At 42.0% G+C, this 20,520-nt stretch overlaps 1 protein-coding gene across 5 annotated transcripts in view; it reads right to left on the bottom strand.

Moving 5' to 3' along the window:
* Nucleotides 1–20,520, bottom strand: part of pex5lb (peroxisomal biogenesis factor 5-like b) — an 85,186-nt gene that overhangs the window by 24,399 nt on the left and 40,267 nt on the right. For all 5 annotated transcript variants that reach the window (XM_048195803.1, XM_048195801.1, XM_048195799.1 and 2 more), the window contains one exon: nt 4,878–4,997. In XM_048195803.1, coding sequence (XP_048051760.1) covers nt 4,878–4,997 — 120 coding nt within the window. The remainder of the gene's footprint in view (nt 1–4,877; nt 4,998–20,520) is intronic.

The raw sequence follows: 20,520 nt of genomic DNA, 5'->3' as shown, positions 1-20,520 counted from the left end.
AGACTTCACAATAAACTTGAAAGCAAATTAAAATAAATTATTTCATTATTACATACTTTTTCTTAAGATTGTTTAAACTAAAAAACTTAAAAAGAATTTTAATTACTGAAAAGAATGTTCTTAAAAACCATTGTAAATAACCACTTAAAATGGTCTTAAATTCCAAAAGGTAATATTTTCAATGAATTTATTGTGTTGTTTCAAATATTAACCATGACAGAAAGAGCGTAAATGATTGCAACAGGTTAGAGCTAGACAGGCTCTTTAAAAATAACTATTTAAAGGTGTGGTATGTAATATAGACAGTTAGCGATTGAAATGGGTACTGCAGTCCAAATTCAAAATATTGGAGAGAGTTGTTTCCCCCGTCCCCTACTTGACTCTCACCAAGGTTGCCAGATTGAGGACATGCAACAGGAATGAGCGCAATTGACAATGGAAGGCGACAAGCCTTACATTGTAAGTTGATGAGTTGATTTATTCGCGTTTAACATGTCTCTCAACAGCTTTTAGAATCTGCGGTCTCTATCCCAGTTCGTTTGCTTGCTTCCATGGCTGCAATAAGCTGTGTTTTCCGCCAACTGGCAACCCAGAGGTGTTGAAATACTATAGACCAATTTGGTGTTTGCAAACAGCGATGACGTTTTTTATGGGCAGAGCCTACCTGGTTGCAGAAAATGACAGTTGAGCAGTAGCAGTCTATGGAAGCCACAAAATAAAAGAATAAAAAAAAAGCTAATTTCGAGTATATCTCACAATTCTGACTTTTATTTCTCGCAAACCTGAGTTTATATCTCACATTTCTTACAAAGAAAAACAGAATTGTGAGATATACTCGTTATCCTGTCTTTTCTGAATTGCAATTTATCCCGCAATTCTGATTTTTTTTCCCCTCAGAATTGTGAAATAAACTCTTATAATGGCCGAACTGGGAGTAATAAACTCGCAAATGCAAGAAAAAAAGTCAGAATTGTGAAATAAAAATTTTATAGACTGTGTTTAAAAGTTATCTATGTAAAATATTATAGGTTTAAATATTATTTCATGCTGTAACTGTATGTATGTCCTCTGAACTGCATATGTGAATATTATGTAGACTTACTGTTTACATCAAATTCCTGCTGTGATTCCTGCATCAGATTCCAGTCTGTGAAACGTCTCCGTTTAGCTTCAAAGGACGTTTTCAACGATGGTTTTCTTTAAAAATGAAGACTATATTTTTTTGCATTCCGATTCCAATATCCAGAGGCACAACAAAACGTTTTTCTCTTATTCTGTGGATTTTGCACATTTTCCTCCAATTGCTACCGCTATTTTTCTGCAACCACTATGCGCGCGCAGCTGCAAGTGACGTAATTGTGACGTCTGCTCCAAAGAGGTCTATAGGGTAAATTGGCAGTGGGTGGGATCACATAGACCAAAACAAAAACAGACCTTCCAACAAAGAGCGCACATTTTTGAAGTAGAATAACTGGCTGTAGCATTGTTTTTCAAAGAAACAAGTATGTGAACTTAGTATGTTTTCTTAAAAATCTGCAAACATATTATGATATTTTTAAGCTTTAGTTCAGTCCAAAAAAAAAATACTTACAGAACCTTTAAAATACTAAATGTTGCATTAAAAAATGTCACGCAAAGAGTTTAGCTCCCATCAAGTGAGTCACAATGAAAACAGTGTGCACACTTATTATGATTATTTCAGAATTCTACAAGCAGTGCAAAAAGAGCTTTTGAAGTGTTTTTTATTCAATGCGTCTGAAATTGCATGCTGAGTAGGTACTATGTTACTAGGTTATGTTGTAACTTACTTCACGACCATTAAAAAAGTATGTTTTATTGTATGAATATGGGTAGTATGCATGAAATTCAGACGTACAACATCCGCCATGTTGTTACTATCACATGACCTACCAGTGTCAGTTGCATCACTGCCATTCATAAATCCACTCCCGTGGCCTCATGGGATAGTAAAGTGACCATTAAATGCACACTTCAGAATCTTGCCAGAAGTAGTAGTTCACCGGGGTACTTTTCGCCTACTGTTTTTCAAATACTGTGTATTTGGATATACTACTCTGTTGGCGTTCTGTTACTTCCCTACTACATAGTAGGATTTATTAATAGTAGGATTTATTTGGCCTATACTTGGACTCAGACTTTGATCGAGATATACTTAAAAGTATATTTATAAAAGTATAGTATAAAAGTACATTGTTTGAAAATATTGATTTATAAAGAAAACAGATATATTCCTATTTCTGAGTATCTGAATTTTTGTGTAGGCTAGTCCACTGGTAGCGTACATAGGAATTTACTTCAAATCTACTTCCTTCTTTCCTCGTCATTGACTGAATTTTCAGGCTATATATGGTAGGGGGTGCTGTTACGCATCTTCTGAAAGAGTACAGAATCTCTGGATCAAAATGCAGGAGAAGAAGAAGCTGAAACAAGCGATAGAAGATTACTCACGCAAATATAAAATAAAGCGATCATCAAACATTAAACGGCATATAAATAAAAACTGCCAAATGTTATGTGGACTATTAGGACTATGAAGCTTTGGGGGTGTTTATGGACTCGTTCTACTCCAACTGTGTTTGATCATCGTTCTGAATCCCACCCAGATGTAGTCTTTGACAATAATGCAACTTTCTCAGCTTTTTATTTAAAATGTTTCCTTTAAAAAAAAAAAAAAAAAAAAAAAATGAAACTTACCCACATTTAAGTGTTGATAAAAAAGGATTCATGAAGCTAGAATAAAATGTTTTTAAAATGGAAAGAGTTAAAGTACAGTTAAAGATATTTCAAGTATAAAATATAATACCTAAACAGGAACATAGTAGTATACTTAAAGTGCAAAAATAATATATAAAAAGTAAACTACAAATGTGATGTTATGTTCACTTAAAAAAAAATTACAAGTATACATGCACTAAACTAGTAGTTTACTGAGAATATATTTCAAAGTGTACTTTTATATACTAAAAATGTACTACTAGTATTAACATAGCAAACTACTAGTATACTTATAAGTTCACTTGTAGTACAGATGCAGTACAAATGCAAAACGAAGCTGTGAACTAGTTGTGTACTTAAAGTTTACTACTGTTACAGTTAAAGTACACTTAAACGTATACTTCAATTGGGCCAGTTTAGTCCCAAGCGGTATTAAAATAGTACACTTACAAGTTTACTACTAGTACATTGATACTAGTATACTTACTACATAAAGTATACTTAAAAATATACTGTACTTGAACATTACTTAAGTATACTTGATAAAATGAACTTGAAGTATACTTCTTTTTCGTAAAGGTTAAGCAACCACTGAATGTCAGTGGTTGCTTATATCAATGGCATAGAAATGACCTAGCAACTGGAAACTATGATTAATCAAGCTGTATCACTAAATGGGCAGCAGCATGCAGAAACTGAACACAAATTTATTTATAAAGCACTTTCAAAAGCATATTAATTGACCAAAGTGCTGTACATAAAATATAACCCTGGCAGCCTAACTCTAGCAGTACTTACAAGCATAAAAAAAAAACAAACAGTCATATAATTCATCATGATATTTCATATCACTAACACTGATCAGACCCAGCCAAAAGCCAAGGAGAATAAGAAAGCACAGTAGTTTTTGGCTTTATCAGAACGTTCTCTGCCTGTTTGGAAGCACACAATATTGGAACATAAGAGAGAATTTTAGATGAAAGAGAGCATTATCTGACATCTGGATTCTATAACCTTTGAAGTGATAATCTACCCCTGTATCAGTTCTGTCGTCATAGAGAATGCAATACGCTGGGCAGTCATTTTGAAACTCATGTTGTGCATAACAACACCTGTGATTGGTTAACAACAAACAGAATGGCTTCCACTGATTAATGTTATGTAAACTACATCCACTCACTGACACTTTGTCCTAACCAGGTGCGATGCAATAAAAGCTCCCTTTTTCATGTTCCAGTTTTTGTCCAATCAATGACCAGGACATTTTGTCGCTAGGTAGGTTTCGCCACCCAGTGTTAAATCTCTTTGGTCCAAAATTCCACTCCATATCAATATCTAGTTCAGTCATGAAACTCTAGCAATCTGCTAGCTATCACATTATTTCATCATCTACATGGCACAGGCTAACTAGCCTCTGCAGATTCTGCCACCAATGAGCTTGCTTGCTCTACATTTAAATGGTTTGGTTCAGTGTTTTCTGTAGAGAGCTATCAGAGTTCCTTTAGAAAACCTCCACCTCCCTCAGCTCCACCTGCCTAGATCTTCTACGGGATTTATGTATGTCTATTTATGCAGCAGCAGATCTTACATGCTCACAGCAGTGACTATTAAACTATAGAACTATTAAATTAGTTACAGTGTGCAATTAAAATTACAATTAAAGTGTTCTTTATTGGCTGCAACATAATGTGGTTCTCAACCTTTTTCCCTTGAAGACCCAATATAGGCTAAAATATTTTTGGTAATTCTGGTGTAATTATGACAAAGTTTTCAAACTAGTTTTATTAACAGAAACTGTGAGTATTTATATACATAACCACAATTCATTTTGGGATTCTAGAAGTTCCTAGAACTGTATGTTCTTCAATAAAAACAAAGTTATTGAGGGAGGTGGGGGGAATGACTTTAGTTTATCTTGATTGTTTTTTTGTTTTTTTTAACATTTAGATTAAAGTCAGATTATTTTAATTTATTGCTAATGATTTTAAATCTGAAACTGAATATATAAAATATTCATATTTTAATAATAATTTAAATACTTTTATGTCATCCCAAGGTTCTTTGGAAGTTTGCTGCGGCCCTCTAGGGAGCCCTGGGGTGGAGAACCACTGATGTAAAGCATTCTGATTGGTCGAGAATACCTTTTCAGGGGATGAAAAGTTGGGTGGAACCAGGCCTTCACTGTCAGAGTCCTCCAACCAGTTCCTCCTTGCCAACTCCTCCCACTCTGCCTGCATTTTATCCCAGAACTCAGTGTCTGACTGTGGAAGACAGTTAAACAGCCCTTTAGGACAAGCCAGTATTGGAATATCATACAAAACAAGACCCTGTATAGCATTATAGAGAGATGTTATTTGGCATCTATGGAATGCTTTTAAGAGTAGTTTTTCCCAGCAGGGAATACTGAGGATAGACTTCATAGCATTTGAATTGCTCTGTTTTTAATTGGTCCACATAGGACTAGCCAGGCACACAATCATGCTCTAGTTTTATGAGGACATGATGTTTTTGGCTACAAAATCTGCACTGTGATTTTAAGCAGCAAGGTCAAAAGGTCAACATGCTATATTCATCTTTATGGATTCACCAGAATATCATCTGCCAGAAGCACATTTGTTATTGGATTACCAGCAAACCTCTCAGCTTTCATACAGTATCTAATTCTTATCAATCTGAGAGGTCAGCAGAAGCGGTGCACAATGTATGTATATATGAGTTTTATGTGTCAGATCAGGTATGATCAGTTAAAAACAGATTCCAGCTGCAGTCCATTATTGACTGCAGACCCCTAGAGGAAAGTATTACAATAAATGATTCTCTGTATGTGTGGGTGTGTGTATAAATCATGGCTGGGCAGACAAGGAAGAGGAGATAAATATCTATTTGCAGCTCTTTACTTTTATTAACAACAATTAACTAGAACAGGAACACATCAGGGGAAGCATAAACATAACAGCTTTAGACATTATAAAGACAATACCAAACAAAGGACTGATCGAAATGAGGGCTTATAAATACACAAGCTAATGAGAACTAAACAAAACACAGGTGAAAACGATATTTGTAATATTGTAATATTGTTGAATTTGTAAAAACTGTGACGTCATGCGCATGTGTATTAGATGTTCAGTCTATAAGGCATGCATGTTAACTTGACAACCATAACAACAATGGCAGACTACAGGACTGTGTTTTTGCTGCTTTTTATTAATGCTTCTCCAGCAAAGTGGAGATTCACTGCACCACTAATACGACCAGCGGAGACACATTATTTACATACGCCAAATTCTAACATTGCCAACTAATTCTAATTTTGACTTCGCCAACTACTGGCCAGGCATGTATAATACAGTGTTTTTATTTGTTTTTGTGGATCCATGAGAACGGGGATTGACAATGTTGTCATCTGTACGCAAAACTTTTCAGAAACGCATAGGAAAAACTTTTACATTTTTAAGTATATTCTTGTTGTGTAAACATACCCTATAACACTCAGGAAGAAAAGTCCAAGAAACAGAAACCAAATGTGACATTGAAATATTACAATTTAAAATAACTGTGTTCTAATTTTAAAATATTTAAATAGGTCATTTATTCCTGTGATGGAAAAGCTCAATTTTTAGCAGTCATTACTCCAGTCTTTAGTTATACGAGGGTGCTAGAGGGCACCCTCAAATGAAAACAAGAGCACCCTTAATTGAAATTGTAATGATAGCATATTGGCAAAACAGATTTTTGCAAATGATTCATTGCGTATTTGTGTTTGCACTTTGGAGAATGTCAAAATTTCTATTTATGTGTTTTTGTAGTGTAGTCAGGAACTCACCGCGGATTCAAACAAGTTTAAACAAGGTGCGTAGACAAAAAAATCCCAACAGTGAAAACTTCAAGAGAGTCTGCACACTCTACCAAAGAAGTACCCATCAAATGAAATGTTTCACACAATGTGTTTTTGACACATTGCATCAAAGTAGCCAATCACAGATACAGTGGCATGAAAAAGTATGTGAACCCCTTGCAGAATCTGTGAAAATGAGAATTATTTTAATAAAATAAGAGGGATAATAAAAAATGCATGTTATTTTTTGTTTAGTACTGTCCTGAGTAAGATATTTTACATAAAAGATGTTTGCATTTAGTTCACAAGACAAAACAATAGCTGAATTTATTAAAATAACCCCATTCATAAGTATGTGAACCATTGAGTCTCAATACTGTGTGTGGTTACCTGATGACCCACGACTGTTTTTTTGTTTTGTGATGGTTGTTCAAGAGTCTCTTGTTTGTCCTGAGCAGTTAAACTGAGCTCTGTTCTTCAGAAAAATCCTCCAGCTCCTGCAGATTCATCAGTTTTCAAGCATTTTTGCATATATGAACCCTTTCCAGCAGTGACTGTAGGATTTTGAGATCTGTGTTTTCATACTGAGGACAACTGAGGGACTCAAACACAACTATTAAAAAAGGTTCAAACATTCAGTGATGCTCCAGAAGGAAACACGAAGTATTACAGTTTTTTTCAATTGCTAACAAGCGTTTAGCAATACTTAAAGTACTTTTTCTAAACTCTTAACACAGCAACACACCTACATCACACAATTAGCCAAATAGTTAATTTTCTGCCCAAAACCATATGTTGTTATATAAACACAAACTCTACATTTCAAAATGCTAAAAACTAACTCTATCAAAACACAGCAAACCTGATTCAAAATCGAGTCGTTCTGTCAAACACTAACAGTTTTCTATCCAACATGAACATATAGTCAATCAAAGCGCAATGACTGTCAAAATACTAACAGTTGATGACATTATGAAAACTGCATTTACTTGTCATGTTTCGGTTGTAACTGGAGAAAATATGAAATCCATCGTTTTTATAATTCAGTTTCCTTTTATTGCAGTAATAGTATAATGCATGTAAGCCATTCTATATGTTTGGTTGAGTGTTGAATGTGTGCATTCTTGGCAACAGAAGTGAGTCATTATTTTATAGAATGTGCAGTAGAAAAGGAGGAGAAGAAGAAAGTAACAGAATTGCTCAGGGCAACTACTGGTCAGATAAGTCCCCTATGCAGGACTTCAGTTGGCCCCTTGGTTGAAATCTCTTTCTGGGGTTGGGTGTGTGGTGTTGATGTTGCCCCCATAGAGGGTGGGATGGTGTCCCCTTGGTAGCTAGTGCCCTATGCAGACCACACATTCTGCATATATGGAATAGTGGTAGTGGAATCGTTGTAGTAAAAGCTTTACACAAAGCTTTTACTGAAACGAAAACATGAAATTGCTCCCATTGATCAACAACAAATCCAACATACATGGTCTTTGGTTACTGTTGAAGCTTTTTTTCCACCACAGAATAAAAAAAGTATAAAACGTAATTGTGACGTTTTATCTCACAATTCTATTTATTTATTATTTTGTAATTGTGAGTTTACATCTCACAATTCTGACTTTTTTTCCTCAGAATTGTGATATATAAACTATAGGAATTGAGTTTAAAAAGTCAGAATTGTGAGATAAAAAGACATAATTACCTTTTTTATTTTCTATTCATGGCAGAAATAAGCTTTCATAGGTGAAAAAACAGAGATGCACAGTCCAGCACACATTCTTCCTCCTCTCCTCTACCTCTTCTTCTCCCTTGTCCTGATCTAACTTCTCCTCTCCTCCTTCATCTGTTCCTCTCCCTCACCCAGATATTATTTTCTCTCTGCTCCTCTGTGTTGTTCTTCATCCACTGAACAAATCCGATTCAAAGAGTCTTATTTTACTGTGTGTCCATGTAATGGAAAGAAATTGAACACCTGACTATGCCTCCAACTGAGATTGGAATCTGCTATTTCTCAATATTTCAGTGATCTGCTAATTAAAAATGCTTATCAATTGTTTCAGTATTTGTTTTATATATTTTTTCAATACTTTTGAGCTGCTGTTGTTGCAAAAGTATGGAACATTGGGTCTTCATTTCTGACTTGCTGTGTTTAAGCATGAAAGATCCATAATTTTGGTATGAGGTAAGCTTACATGAAAATAAAATTTAAGCATTTAAGAAATGTGTTAATTGACTGCATTTCGTGTGAAAACGACATGAATTGTGTTAATGGTATGGCCACAACAGACGGATGTTCTGCAAAATGTGTTTAGAGTTTTGAAAATGTGACTACAGAATGGACAAAAGTATGTTAGCAATTGAAAAAAACTGTAAGAGTCGGGGTGTGAAAACTTTTGAACAGGATGAAGATGTCACAATTTTTCTTATTTTGTTTAAATATCATTGTTTTTCATTTAGTACTGCCCTTCGGAACCAACAGAAGATACTTGCATGTTTCCCGGCAGAAAAATTAAGTACAATTTACCTTGATATTTGAATTCAAAAGTTTTCACCCCTCGGCTCTTAATGCATCGTGTTTCCTTCTGGAGCATCAGTGAACGTTTGAACCTTTTTTAATAGTTGAGTTTGAGTCCCTCAATTGTCCTCAGTGTGAAAAGATGAATCTCAAAATCATACAGCCACTGCTGGAAAGGGTTCAAATATGCAAAAATGCTTGAAAACTTATGAATCTGCAGGACCTGGAGGAATTTTCTGAAGAACAAAGCTCAGAATCAATGGTTCACATACTTATGAATGGGGTTATTTTAATAAATTCAGCTATTGTTTTGTCTTGTGAACTAAATGCAAACATCTTTTATGTAAAATATCTTACTCAGGACAGTACTAAACAAAAAATAACATGCATTTTTTATTATCCCTCTTATTTTATTAAAATAATTCTCATTTTCACAGATTCTGCAAGGGGTTCACATACTTTTTCATGCCACTTTATGTCCGTTTATCTCTTGAACGCAATGACCAATCAGATGTGTTTAAGTAAGTCAGAATCCACTCTCTGCTCAAAACCCCAGAGTTTTTGTTCAGTGCTAAGCTCTGCATGCTTGTGTATCCTCTCATTATAACAATGTGTAGACATTATGTAAATAAGATATTCATTGTGCAGTGTAGACAGCTTTATTGATTCTAACGCAATTTTGTGAGATCGGGATGAACTGAGATGAGTGACAGCTTTTTGGTGATTATAAAGCATTCTTTGTGTGCTTTCTAGGCTATATACAATGCATTGAGAATCTGATTAAAAGTTTTGTTTTTCATGCTGCTAAGAGGACCAAAGGTCCTGTACACGCTTCAAAGTTTCGGAAGTGACACCCACGTATAAATGCATGATTCATTTGCAAAAGTAATGACTTGTAAAACTTGTAATCTTGGAAATTTCTTTACATTACTATTCTTGTTATGGTGGTGCTTAGGAGCCGTTGCTTACACATTACATCTGAAATTTAGTAGAGCATGAGGACCCTCACTAATTTCAGAAGCAGCCTCAGTGATTTCATTCTGGAACCAGGCCCTTCTTATTATTATCAATGTTAAATAGTTGTGATGTATTGAACATTTTATGGTTTTTGGAAACCATTAAACATTTATTTATTTATTTCTCTCTCTCTCTCTCTCTCTCTCTCTCTCTCTCTTATTCTCTACTGGAAGTGAAAGTGTTGAACCCTCAAGAGATTCTTACAATGTTCCAAAATACTCCAAAAATTGTTTCCTCTATTCCTTGACTGTCAGTATCACATAGCACTAAGAATTACTTTACTTTGGACTTGCACGGATGCAGTATAAAGGAATATTCACATGCATAATTCAGAATAAGGTGTTTACATGACAGAATTCTGGCATATGCCAACCTGTTTTATTCCGATTTCTAGAAACCTGAATGTCAAGTTTAATCACAGTTTACAGATTGACATGTTATTACAACATAAATATTCGGATATGATCACATTATGAATAATATTGGAATATTCTTGTGCACATACACAGTCACTTTCACAGTCCTAGCCCATTTATGTTTCCTCAAGTGCTTCTAATCATGACAAAGCAAAAATCAGCATCACCTCCATGAATGAGTGCAATCAACTTTCTTCACTCAAATCTTCCTGGGACTTATTTGATCAGGCAAACACAGCAACTGACCCTGTGAACTCTATTCACACACATGCCACTGTTCTAAAGGACTTTCATTAATTCATCTGTGCATTTGTTCAGGATTTGCTAGTCTGTGGTCCATCTACTGTAGCATTCTTTGTTTGCTTGCTTTGACTCCCTTAAGAGCACAGCTTGAATAACCCAGTTCTTAAAGCACCACTGACTGGAATATCTTGGTGTTTTTATTTTTCTTGGCAGCTTAAATTAATCTTGCAACACACAAACAATTGCTTAGGCTTCAACTGTCCTCCTAGAGTTGATTCACTGAGTGTTTGCATTAAGGGGAAATGAGGAGAGAGTGCCGCATCTGTGATGAAGGTACCCGCTGGATGGGCCAATTAATCACAGAAAATCCTGCAAGCCATCCTGCAATAGTCACATACAAATTAATCTTTTCCATTCATCTTTTGCATGATTGACACACTGGGATAATTCATATAAATAAATGGCCTAATAGAATATGGATGATCAATCTTCCTAGATTGTCTGCATTTTCTTTCAAGCAGTTCTGTCGTCATGACGAAGAGGTGCCATGCAGATGCAACACCGCAAGGGATCTCCAGAATTATTCATCTGTACTCAAATAATCACCCACTGGCACAGACAACCTCCAAACTAGGTTTACAATTAAATGTATTTAATCTCTGCTTCAGTTTAAAATATGCACTGGCTCTTGTAGCAATTAATCAATAACTCCTTGATATATTCCTTGATAAAGGATAAGGAAAATCTAATTTAAAAAAATGTGCCAAGTTCTTAGAAATGTTCTCTTTGTATTAGTTTTGGTTTCATGTTTGGTCTTGAAAAACTTTTCAACAATTTTTTTTTTAAATATAGTTACTCTAAAAATGTCACGTGCATAGTGTAACAAAGGAAAAATATTATAAATAGTATTTTGTTCCTTATAAATTTCTTGTGAGTGTATGTAAACATCTTAATTATTATTTTCAAAAAAATTATTTTTCTATATTTCTTTCAAAATATGTAAGCAATAAGGTAAGAGAGGCTGTGCTGTATCATGAATAAGTCAAGGCTAAAGGGCATTGTTAAGAACGACGCGAAGCGGACCCTTCAGCCATGACAGCATGTGACACAGCATTAGCCTCGAGTACCATATTGCTTTCATAAAACGGTGTAACGCCTGGTTGGATCCGTTCAGAGTCAATAAACTTTGGAGTTTTCAGAACGCTTTTAACCTGGTGAACTTTGTTTATAAATCACTAAATCGGCGCCGGACGGCTGTGACTTTCGGCAGGTTTGTGGGCCTGCGACAGTAAACAGAAAAGTCCAACTTCCTCACTTTGGTGACTTCAAAAGGAGCACACCCCCCCCCCCCCCCCAGAGACTGACCAGATCCACATTCCAACACCCACACCCACAGGCACACACGAAAACACACACACAGACACATACAGAAACTCACAAACATACATTTTTGACTGTATATGTAAAATACAAATTATGCCAACATATACCCATCCTGTATTTTGAAGCGTATGCATGTTTCCTAGTGTTTAAAGGAGTGTATTTGTGCTAGTGTGCATGGTAATAGTGGAATTCTGTCTGTAAACCATAACTTCTTTCCTATGCCTTTCCGACCTATCGAGTTTGATCTCGTTTTAAAGCTCCGGACTTGAGCTATTCATTGAGACATGTCACAAAACGGACAAATGCATTTTTCTATGTGTTTAATGATCCTGTGAAGAACGTACTACATCTCGAAATCCGATCTGATAGCCATTAAGTATGCAAATTCATCTAGGAGACCAAACCAAGGAACTTTGCCCGCCAAATAGTGCTGCGCCTCTATTGGCCGCTACAATTCAGGAGGTGTGTTAGCTTGGGTTTCCATAAAAACAATGACACACACCTTCTCCGTTGTTCTCCCTATCGTCTCGTGCACGTCTCTCCGGACGCCTCAGGTGACCGCGCTTCCCAACCATGCGCGCAGCTCGGGAGGACCACTTCCTTAGACTCTCTCTCTCTTCGGCTAAGTTACTCTTCAGTTTAAACCTCGTTTGAAAAACCCTGCCGGAGAAACCCTCTCGGAAAAGACCAACCAAGCCAAGCGCATTGAAACTGCTACTCACGGACTTGAACCAATAAGCAAGTATTATCATTTATCTGAAATTTGTCTAAACTGATTTCTGTGCTGGCTCTCTCAAAAGGGTTTAACTGGGTAATTTGCCATTCTTTGATCATCTTTCTTTCCCTGTCTTTTCTTAATTTTCACTCTTGTGTATATATATATGTGTATACCTTCTGTATATATTTTAGACGTATAATCTCAGTCATAGCTGCATATATTAAACACTTAATTCATGCTCGATTGTTCTGTTCGTTCTTTCAACTGAAGACCAAGTCACTTTAACGTTTTTCGATCGCTTTATGCTAATAGCAAGTTATTTTCATGGCCAGAGAATAACTCCGTTTATAATATTCTGTGAGGGACTTAGTTTGCTGGACAAACGAACAGTTTCTCTAAATCATTATTAAACCAGAACTAAACATATATGTAATTGATTATAATTCGTTGTAATTGATTCACAATATATGTTTAATTCCTCGTTGGGTCGATATATGAATCATAATTTATTCATAACCTTATGAATTATTATATTCATATTTCATCCATAAATTGATTAATAACTGTACGAACCGCTACATCGTTACAACGGTTACCACACAATACAAATATTAAAGCCAAAAATATGTATCAATGCAACTTTCATAAAGTAAACTTTCACTAAAGCCTTCCCTCCGCCGGAAAAAAATAGTCCCTGACCGTGAACAGCAACAGAAGTTACATTATTATGCCATTTGATGGTGGCAAAGACTGTCTTTATGAGTGTGTCAGTCAGTAGCGATGACTTTTACATTGAAAAGACTGAATTGTTGTGAACACGGAACAAGACGCAACTGACAAATGCTTTGATTAGCACTGTCAGTCACGGGAAAACCCCTTAACTGTTAAAAGAACAGGATAATACATTGGACATTTAAACAGATTTTTTATTATGAACATATGACTGACCTGAAGGAAAATGCTAAATCTGAATGCAGGTAATAAACTCACTCACTCGATCTCTTTCTCACAATACTCTTCTACATAATACAGTAAGCTTCAATGAACAATATCAATTGAGAACATACAGTTTACGTTGCTAAGAGTGGTTGCTAAGGGTGTTGTTTAGTGATGCACAGAACTGTCGAGTGAAGCGGTCATAGCGGTGTTTTATCGTGAATAAAACACAGCTATTGACCAATCAGAATCAAGGACAGGAACTAACCATTTTATAATGTGAATTAATTTATAAATATAATTTTTGGGGGAGTCAAAAAAAAGGTCAAATTATCTGATATATTAAGAGACTTACTGACCTTGATACGCATCCATCCTCAATATGATATAATTTCCTGTTTTATGTTTAAACGTGACTTTGATTTTGAAAGCGCTTGTGGGAGCACTCCGATATAAAAAAATATAACAACGTTTTTTTTATACTTATTTTATACTTATTGTTTTTGTAAAGAACAGAGGAACAACATACACAAGAAACAAAAAACAAACAAAAAAAGCTGCCATACATTACATATAATCCTTCAGTCAGTTCAAAAGTACATTACATCAGTCTACACTCATATGCTTTCAAATACAATCATCTAATTTGCAGAGGGGATAGCTGAGCATTTTCTCCATTTGTTCTCAAAGGTTTGCTTCTGCAGCCTAAATATATTTGTGAATTTTCAATTTCTCTGTTATTATTTGAAAGTACTCTTCTATTTGAAGGTGGGTCTTCCTTGTACCATTTCTGGGTTATAGCCATTTTTTTTGTTGCCAATATTATCTTAAATAAATATCTGTCAAGTTTTTCTAAAATTAATAAGCAGTGAAGCAGTTTTGCTAAAATCAGTTTTTTCTAAGAAATAATACAGTTTTTTCGATTGCTAAACGACAGTGGGCACAACTGGAGTCACATGTGCAAAACTCTAACTACAGTCTGCACAGCAGCAGTTAATGTGGACCAAACTCTAGTTTGTTTTTCATTGCTTGAACACAGTTCCCATTCAGTCGGTCACTTCGACGTACGTCGGATGACCGACGAATAGGAATCTCGCTAGAGAGGCCAATCTACTTCGAGTGTAACTAAACGAGCCAATGCACATTGGCATGCAATCATATGCATCAGCTGCTCGCCTCGCAGCGCGGGTATATAATGAGCAGCAGGTGCGTTGCATCTTCAGCTTTTCGCTTCGGAGCCGAACTACACATGGTAGTATCTACGAGCGAGTGTGAAAGGAACGAGCCAGCTCTCTCTACTGCTCTCTCGTCTGGTGCAGGTGGAACAGCACAGCAGCGGGGCCGATTCTCTCCTTTTGTTTATTTTCTTTTTTTGCCCACTGAGCAAAGAAAGCTGTGTGTCAGCTGTGAAAGCCGTTCTTACGGCTGGTACGGTGCGCTTTAAGGAGCGCTGAAAAGCTGTTTTCACGGCTGGTAAGAGCGGCATCTCCAAAGAGAGTGCACACGACAGGCTGCACATTTCCCTGTCTGTGCTGCAGCGGCTTTCCCCTGCGTGCTTCGGCACTTGAAAGAGCAGTTCCTGAAAGAGCTTACACGAGTAGTTCGCGTCTTTTTAAAGATGTCGTTCTACTTGTGTGTTTCTGGATGCGGTCGTTACCTGGCGCCTCGGGATGGTCACCAGCGCTGTATCACGTGCTTGGGCTTAAGGCACGCTGAGGCGGCGTTTGTGGACGAGTCATGCACCCATTGTGGGATGATGACCGTCGCGGAGTTGCGGTCGAGACTCCACTTCCTGCAAAGGGGTGGAGTCCCGGTCCCGGCGCCTCGTTCCAATCCTCCTCAGAGGGTTGCTTCGGGCGCTGGGACTGGTGACTTGAGGATCATGGTGAGCGCGCTTCCTTCGGGGAACCAACCCCCTAGGAACCCTCATCCCTCGTGCACTCCGCAGCCAGTAGAGCTGCCGGGGGAACGCGGTGGACCACCCCAGAGGTGTGTACCATCCGTATCCTTCGGAGCTCCCCATGACGACCAGATGTCGATCGCCGCATCGGAGGGTGAGCCTGATACTTTCGGGGATGACGATTCGGCGCAGCTGCCTCCTTCGGGAGTGACATCTGTGCCCGATTCAGACCCGGAAATGATGGCTATGCTTTCCCGGGCCGCCAACAGGGTCGGGCTCGTGTGGAATCCTCCACCGTGTCCCGAGCCCTCGCGGTTGGACGATTGGTTTCTCGGGGTGGCAAGGGCTGGTTCTCAGTCCCCCACCCCAGTGCCTTTCTTCCCGGAGGTGCATGAAGAACTCACTGGCACATGGACGGCACCTTTTACTGCCCGAAACCGTGTCGGTGGGTCCTCCTCCCTCACCACCCTTGATGGCGGAGCGGCGAAGGGTTATGCGCGCATACCCCCTGTGGAACGGGCCGTTGCTATGCAACTGTGCCCTAACTCCACCTGGCGGGGGGAGCCGTCTCTCCCTTCCCGGGCCTGTAAGCACTCGTCGGATCTTACCGGCAAGGCTTATCAGGCCTGTGGGGAAGCCGCTTCTGCCTTACACGCTATGGCGTTGTTGCAGGTCCATCAGGCCAAGGCACTGAAGGACCTACACGAGGGTGGTCATGATCCGCAAGTTCTACAAGAACTTCGTACCGCGACGGACCTCGCGCTTCGTGCGACGAAGGTTACGGCGCGGTCAGTGGGTCGTGCGATGTCCACCATGGTGGTCCAGGAACGCCATCTCTGGCTGTGTCTCGCGGACATGAGGGATACCGACAAGGTCAGGTTTCTTAATTCCCCCGTGTCCCAGACCGGCCTCTTCGCGACGCGGTCGAGAACTTTGCCCAACAGTTCTCGGCTGTACAAAAGCAGTCTGAGGCCATTAGTCACATCCTGCCGAGGCGGTCAGCTGCTGCACCCCCACCGCCGGCGGCACCTCAGTCTGCCCGTCGCCGAGGGCGCCCCCCTGCGGCCGCCCCCGCTCCCACGCCGCAGCAGCAGCCTCCATCCAAGCGGCGTCGTGGAGCCGGTCGCGGGCGGGGTGCCCAGCCCGTCCCGCCACCCCCTAAAAAGAAGGGTGGCAAGGCCAAGTCCAAGCGGCCCTAGGACGGGCGACCCGGAGATGGATGGGACTGCTCTTCAGGAGGTGGTGACCGCACCGCTCCTTCCCCCGGAGGAGGGCCGGGTGGAGAATCTTTTGTTTCCCCTTTTTGTTCCGCCGCTGGCCCAACGACCAGCGGTACCCAAATTTTCAATAAAAGAGCAGTTTCCTCTATCTCCGGGTCCGAAGAGGGCTCGGAGGGCAGTGGGAGGGCAAGAACCTCACCACTCTCATCCACCTCTTCTGTCGCCAGCGGACAGCAGCGAGCAGCAGGCAGACAAAACCTCGACTGCTCCCTCTGTCCACCTGTGGAAGCAGGTAAGTGTTGCACAGCACACTGTGACCCCGCTTCGGGCCGCCTCATACAGAGAGCCCCCCGGGCCGCGTCCCTGCGTTCCACCTCGCTGCCCCGCGGCGGGTACGCCGGTGGTCCCCTTGGTGCCGCTTGCTCGGTCTCTGGGAGCCTGGCTAGCGCTCCCCAGTCCGTCTCGCTGGCTCCTTCGGACCATCAGGCTCGGCTATGCGATTCAGTTCGCCCGGCGCCCCCCCAAGTTCAGGGGCATCCTCTTCACTACAGTGAAAGCTGCCGATGCCCCTGTCCTGCGTGCGGAGATCGCAGTCCTACTGGCGAAGGACGCGATCGAGCCGGTCCCTCCAGCCGATATGAGGTCAGGGTTCTACAGTCCCTACTTCATTGTACCCAAGAAAAGCGGCGGGTTACGACCGATCTTGGACCTGCGTCTTTTGAATCGGAGCCACCACAAGCTACCGTTCAAAATGCTCATGCAGAAACGCATTTTCGAATGCATCCGTCCCCGAGATTGGTTTGCAGCGATCGACCTGAAGGACGCGTACTTTCATGTTTCGATTCTTCCGCGACACAGGCCATTCCTGAGGTTCGCGTTCGAAGGTCGAGCATACCAGTACAGGGTCCTACCCTTCGGGCTCGCCCTGTCTCCCCGCGTCTTCACGAAAGTCGTGGAGGGAGCCCTTGTTCCCATGAGAGAACAGGGTGTTCGCATCCTCAACTATCTAGACGACTGGCTTATCCTAGCACAGTCTCGGGATCAGTTGTGCGAACACAGGGACTTGGTGCTCAGTCACCTCAGCCAGTTGGGGCTTCAGGTCAACTGGGAAAAGAGCAAACTCGCCCCAGTGCAGAGGATCTCTTTTCTCGGTATGGAGTTGGATTCGGTCGAACAGATAGCACGCCTCACAGAGGAACGTGCTCGGTCGGTGTTGAACTGCCTGAATACTTTCAACGGCAGGACAGCGGTCCCACTGAAATTTTTTCAGAGGCTCCTGGGGCATATGGCGGCCGCAGCGGCTGTAACACCGCTCGGTCTGCTTCATATGAGACCGCTTCAGCACTGGCTTCACGGCCGAGTCCCGAGATGGGCGTGGCTACACGGCACGTTCCGGGTGCCAATCACTCAGGAGTGCCGCCAAGCCTTCAGCCCGTGGTCGGACCCTTTGTTTCTTCGGGCAGGAGTGCCCCTAGAACAAGTGTCCCGGCATGCTGTGGTATTCACAGATGCTTCGGCCACCGGCTGGGGTGCCACGTACAACGGGCATGCAGTGTCAGGGGTTTGGACGGGACCCCATCTGCATTGGCACATCAACTGCCTCGAGTTGCTGGCAGTACGTCTTGCTCTGGGCCGCCTCAAAGGCCTGCTACGGGGCAAGCATGTACTGGTCCGTACGGACAACACTGCGACCGTTGCGTACATCAACCATCAAGGTGGTCTACGCTCCCGTCGCATGTCGCAACTCGCCCGCCATCTCCTCCTCTGGAGTCAGAAGCATCTGAGGTCGCTTCGCGCCATTCATGTTCCCGGTGTGCTCAACCGTGTGGCCGACGAGCTGTCACGAGCTGCGCTGCCAGGAGAGTGGCGACTCCACCCCCAGGTGGTTCAGCTGATCTGGAAAGAGTTCGGAGAGGCTCAGGTAGACCTGTATGCCTCTCTAGAGACCTCCCACTGCCAGTTGTTTTACTCTCTGACCGAGGGAACACTCGGGACAGACGCACTGGCACACAGCTGGCCCCGGGGCCTGCGCAAATATGCGTTTCCCCCAGTGAGCCTACTTGCACAGACACTGTGCAAAGTCAGGGAGGACGAGGAGCAGGTCTTGCTAGTTGCGCCCTACTGGCCCAACCGGACCTGGTTCCCAGAACTCTCTCTCCTCGCGACAGCCCCTCCCTGGCCCATCCCTCTGAGGAAGGACCTTCTTTCTCAGAGACGGGGCACTCTCTGGCACCCGCGTCCAGACCTCTGGAAACTCCATGTCTGGCCCCTGGACGGGACGCGGAGGTTCTAGGTGACTTACCCCCTGAGGTACTTAACACCATCACTTCGGCACGTGCACCGTCTACAAGACGTGCTTACGCCTCGAAGTGGAACCTGTTCGTCGAGTGGTGCTCTTCTCGCCGAGAAGACCCCCGAAGATGCTCGATCGGAGTCGTGCTTTCCTTCTTGCAGCAAGGGTTGGAGCGTAGGCTGTCCCCCTCCACCCTCAAAGTCCAGACTGCTGCTATCTCCGCTTACCACGACCACATAGATGGCAAATCTGTTGGTCAGCACGACCTGGTCATCAGGTTCCTTAGGGGGGCGAGACGGTTAAATCCTCCTCGACCTCCCTCCATACCCTCTTGGGACCTCGCTCTGGTGCTAAGAGCACTCCAGATTGCTCCCTTTGAGCCTTTGCAATCAGCAGACTTAAAGATTCTGTCTATGAAGACTTTGCTGCTGGTTGCATTGGCCTCCATCAAGAGGGTAGGGGACCTGCAGTCATTTTCGGTCGACGAATCGTGCCTGGAGTTCGGGCCGGGCGACAGCCACGTGGTACTGAGACCCCGGCCTGGCTACGTGCCCAAGGTTCCCACCACTCCCTTCAGGGACCAGGTGGTGAGCCTGCAAGCGCTGCCCTCGGAGGAGGCAGACCCAGCCCTGGCTTTGCTCTGTCCAGTCCGCGCTTTGCGACGGTACATAGACAGAACTCGAAGCTTCAGGACCTCAGACCAGCTCTTTGTCTGTTACGGAGGCCAGCAGAAGGGAAAGGCTGTCTCCAAGCAGAGGATGGCCCACTGGATAGTGGATGCCATCGCCCTGGCTTATCAAGCTCAGGGCGTGCCCTGCCCGCTCAGGTTGCATGCTCACTCCACGAGAGGTGTAGCATCCTCCTGGGCGCTGGCTCGTGGCGCCTCGCTGACAGACATTTGTAGAGCTGCGGGCTGGGCGACACCTAACACGTTCGCTAGGTACTATAGCCTTCGTGTGGAGCCGGTCTCCTCCCGTGTTCTCGCCTCAGGTCAGAGGCACGGAGAGGCCCCGGCCTAGTGTCCGCTTGCTGCGCGACATGCGCTTCTTTTCTCCAGAGAGTCCCTACAAGGCAGACCCTGTCGAGTCCTCCGACATCCCTTCGGCAGCCGACGTGGCGGAGCGTCGGTCGCCAGGCCTTACTCCGTTGAATCCTTGAGAACCGGATTTAGGCTGGGTTCCATATGTGTGACCCTACGGGGATCCCATATGCGGCTTCCACGGTTGCTCCTAATCGAAGCCCGTGTCTTTCCCTCTGGGAGAACCCACCAAGTTGGAGTCACCCCAGTTCTTCCATATGTTGTACAACCTACAA

Source organism: Megalobrama amblycephala, linkage group LG7 (assembly GCF_018812025.1).
Source record: "Megalobrama amblycephala isolate DHTTF-2021 linkage group LG7, ASM1881202v1, whole genome shotgun sequence".
In the NCBI taxonomy this organism is placed as follows: Eukaryota; Metazoa; Chordata; class Actinopteri; order Cypriniformes; family Xenocyprididae; genus Megalobrama; species Megalobrama amblycephala.
Note: the sequence above shows the minus strand (reverse complement) of the source record. Positions and strands in the feature narration are given on the sequence as shown.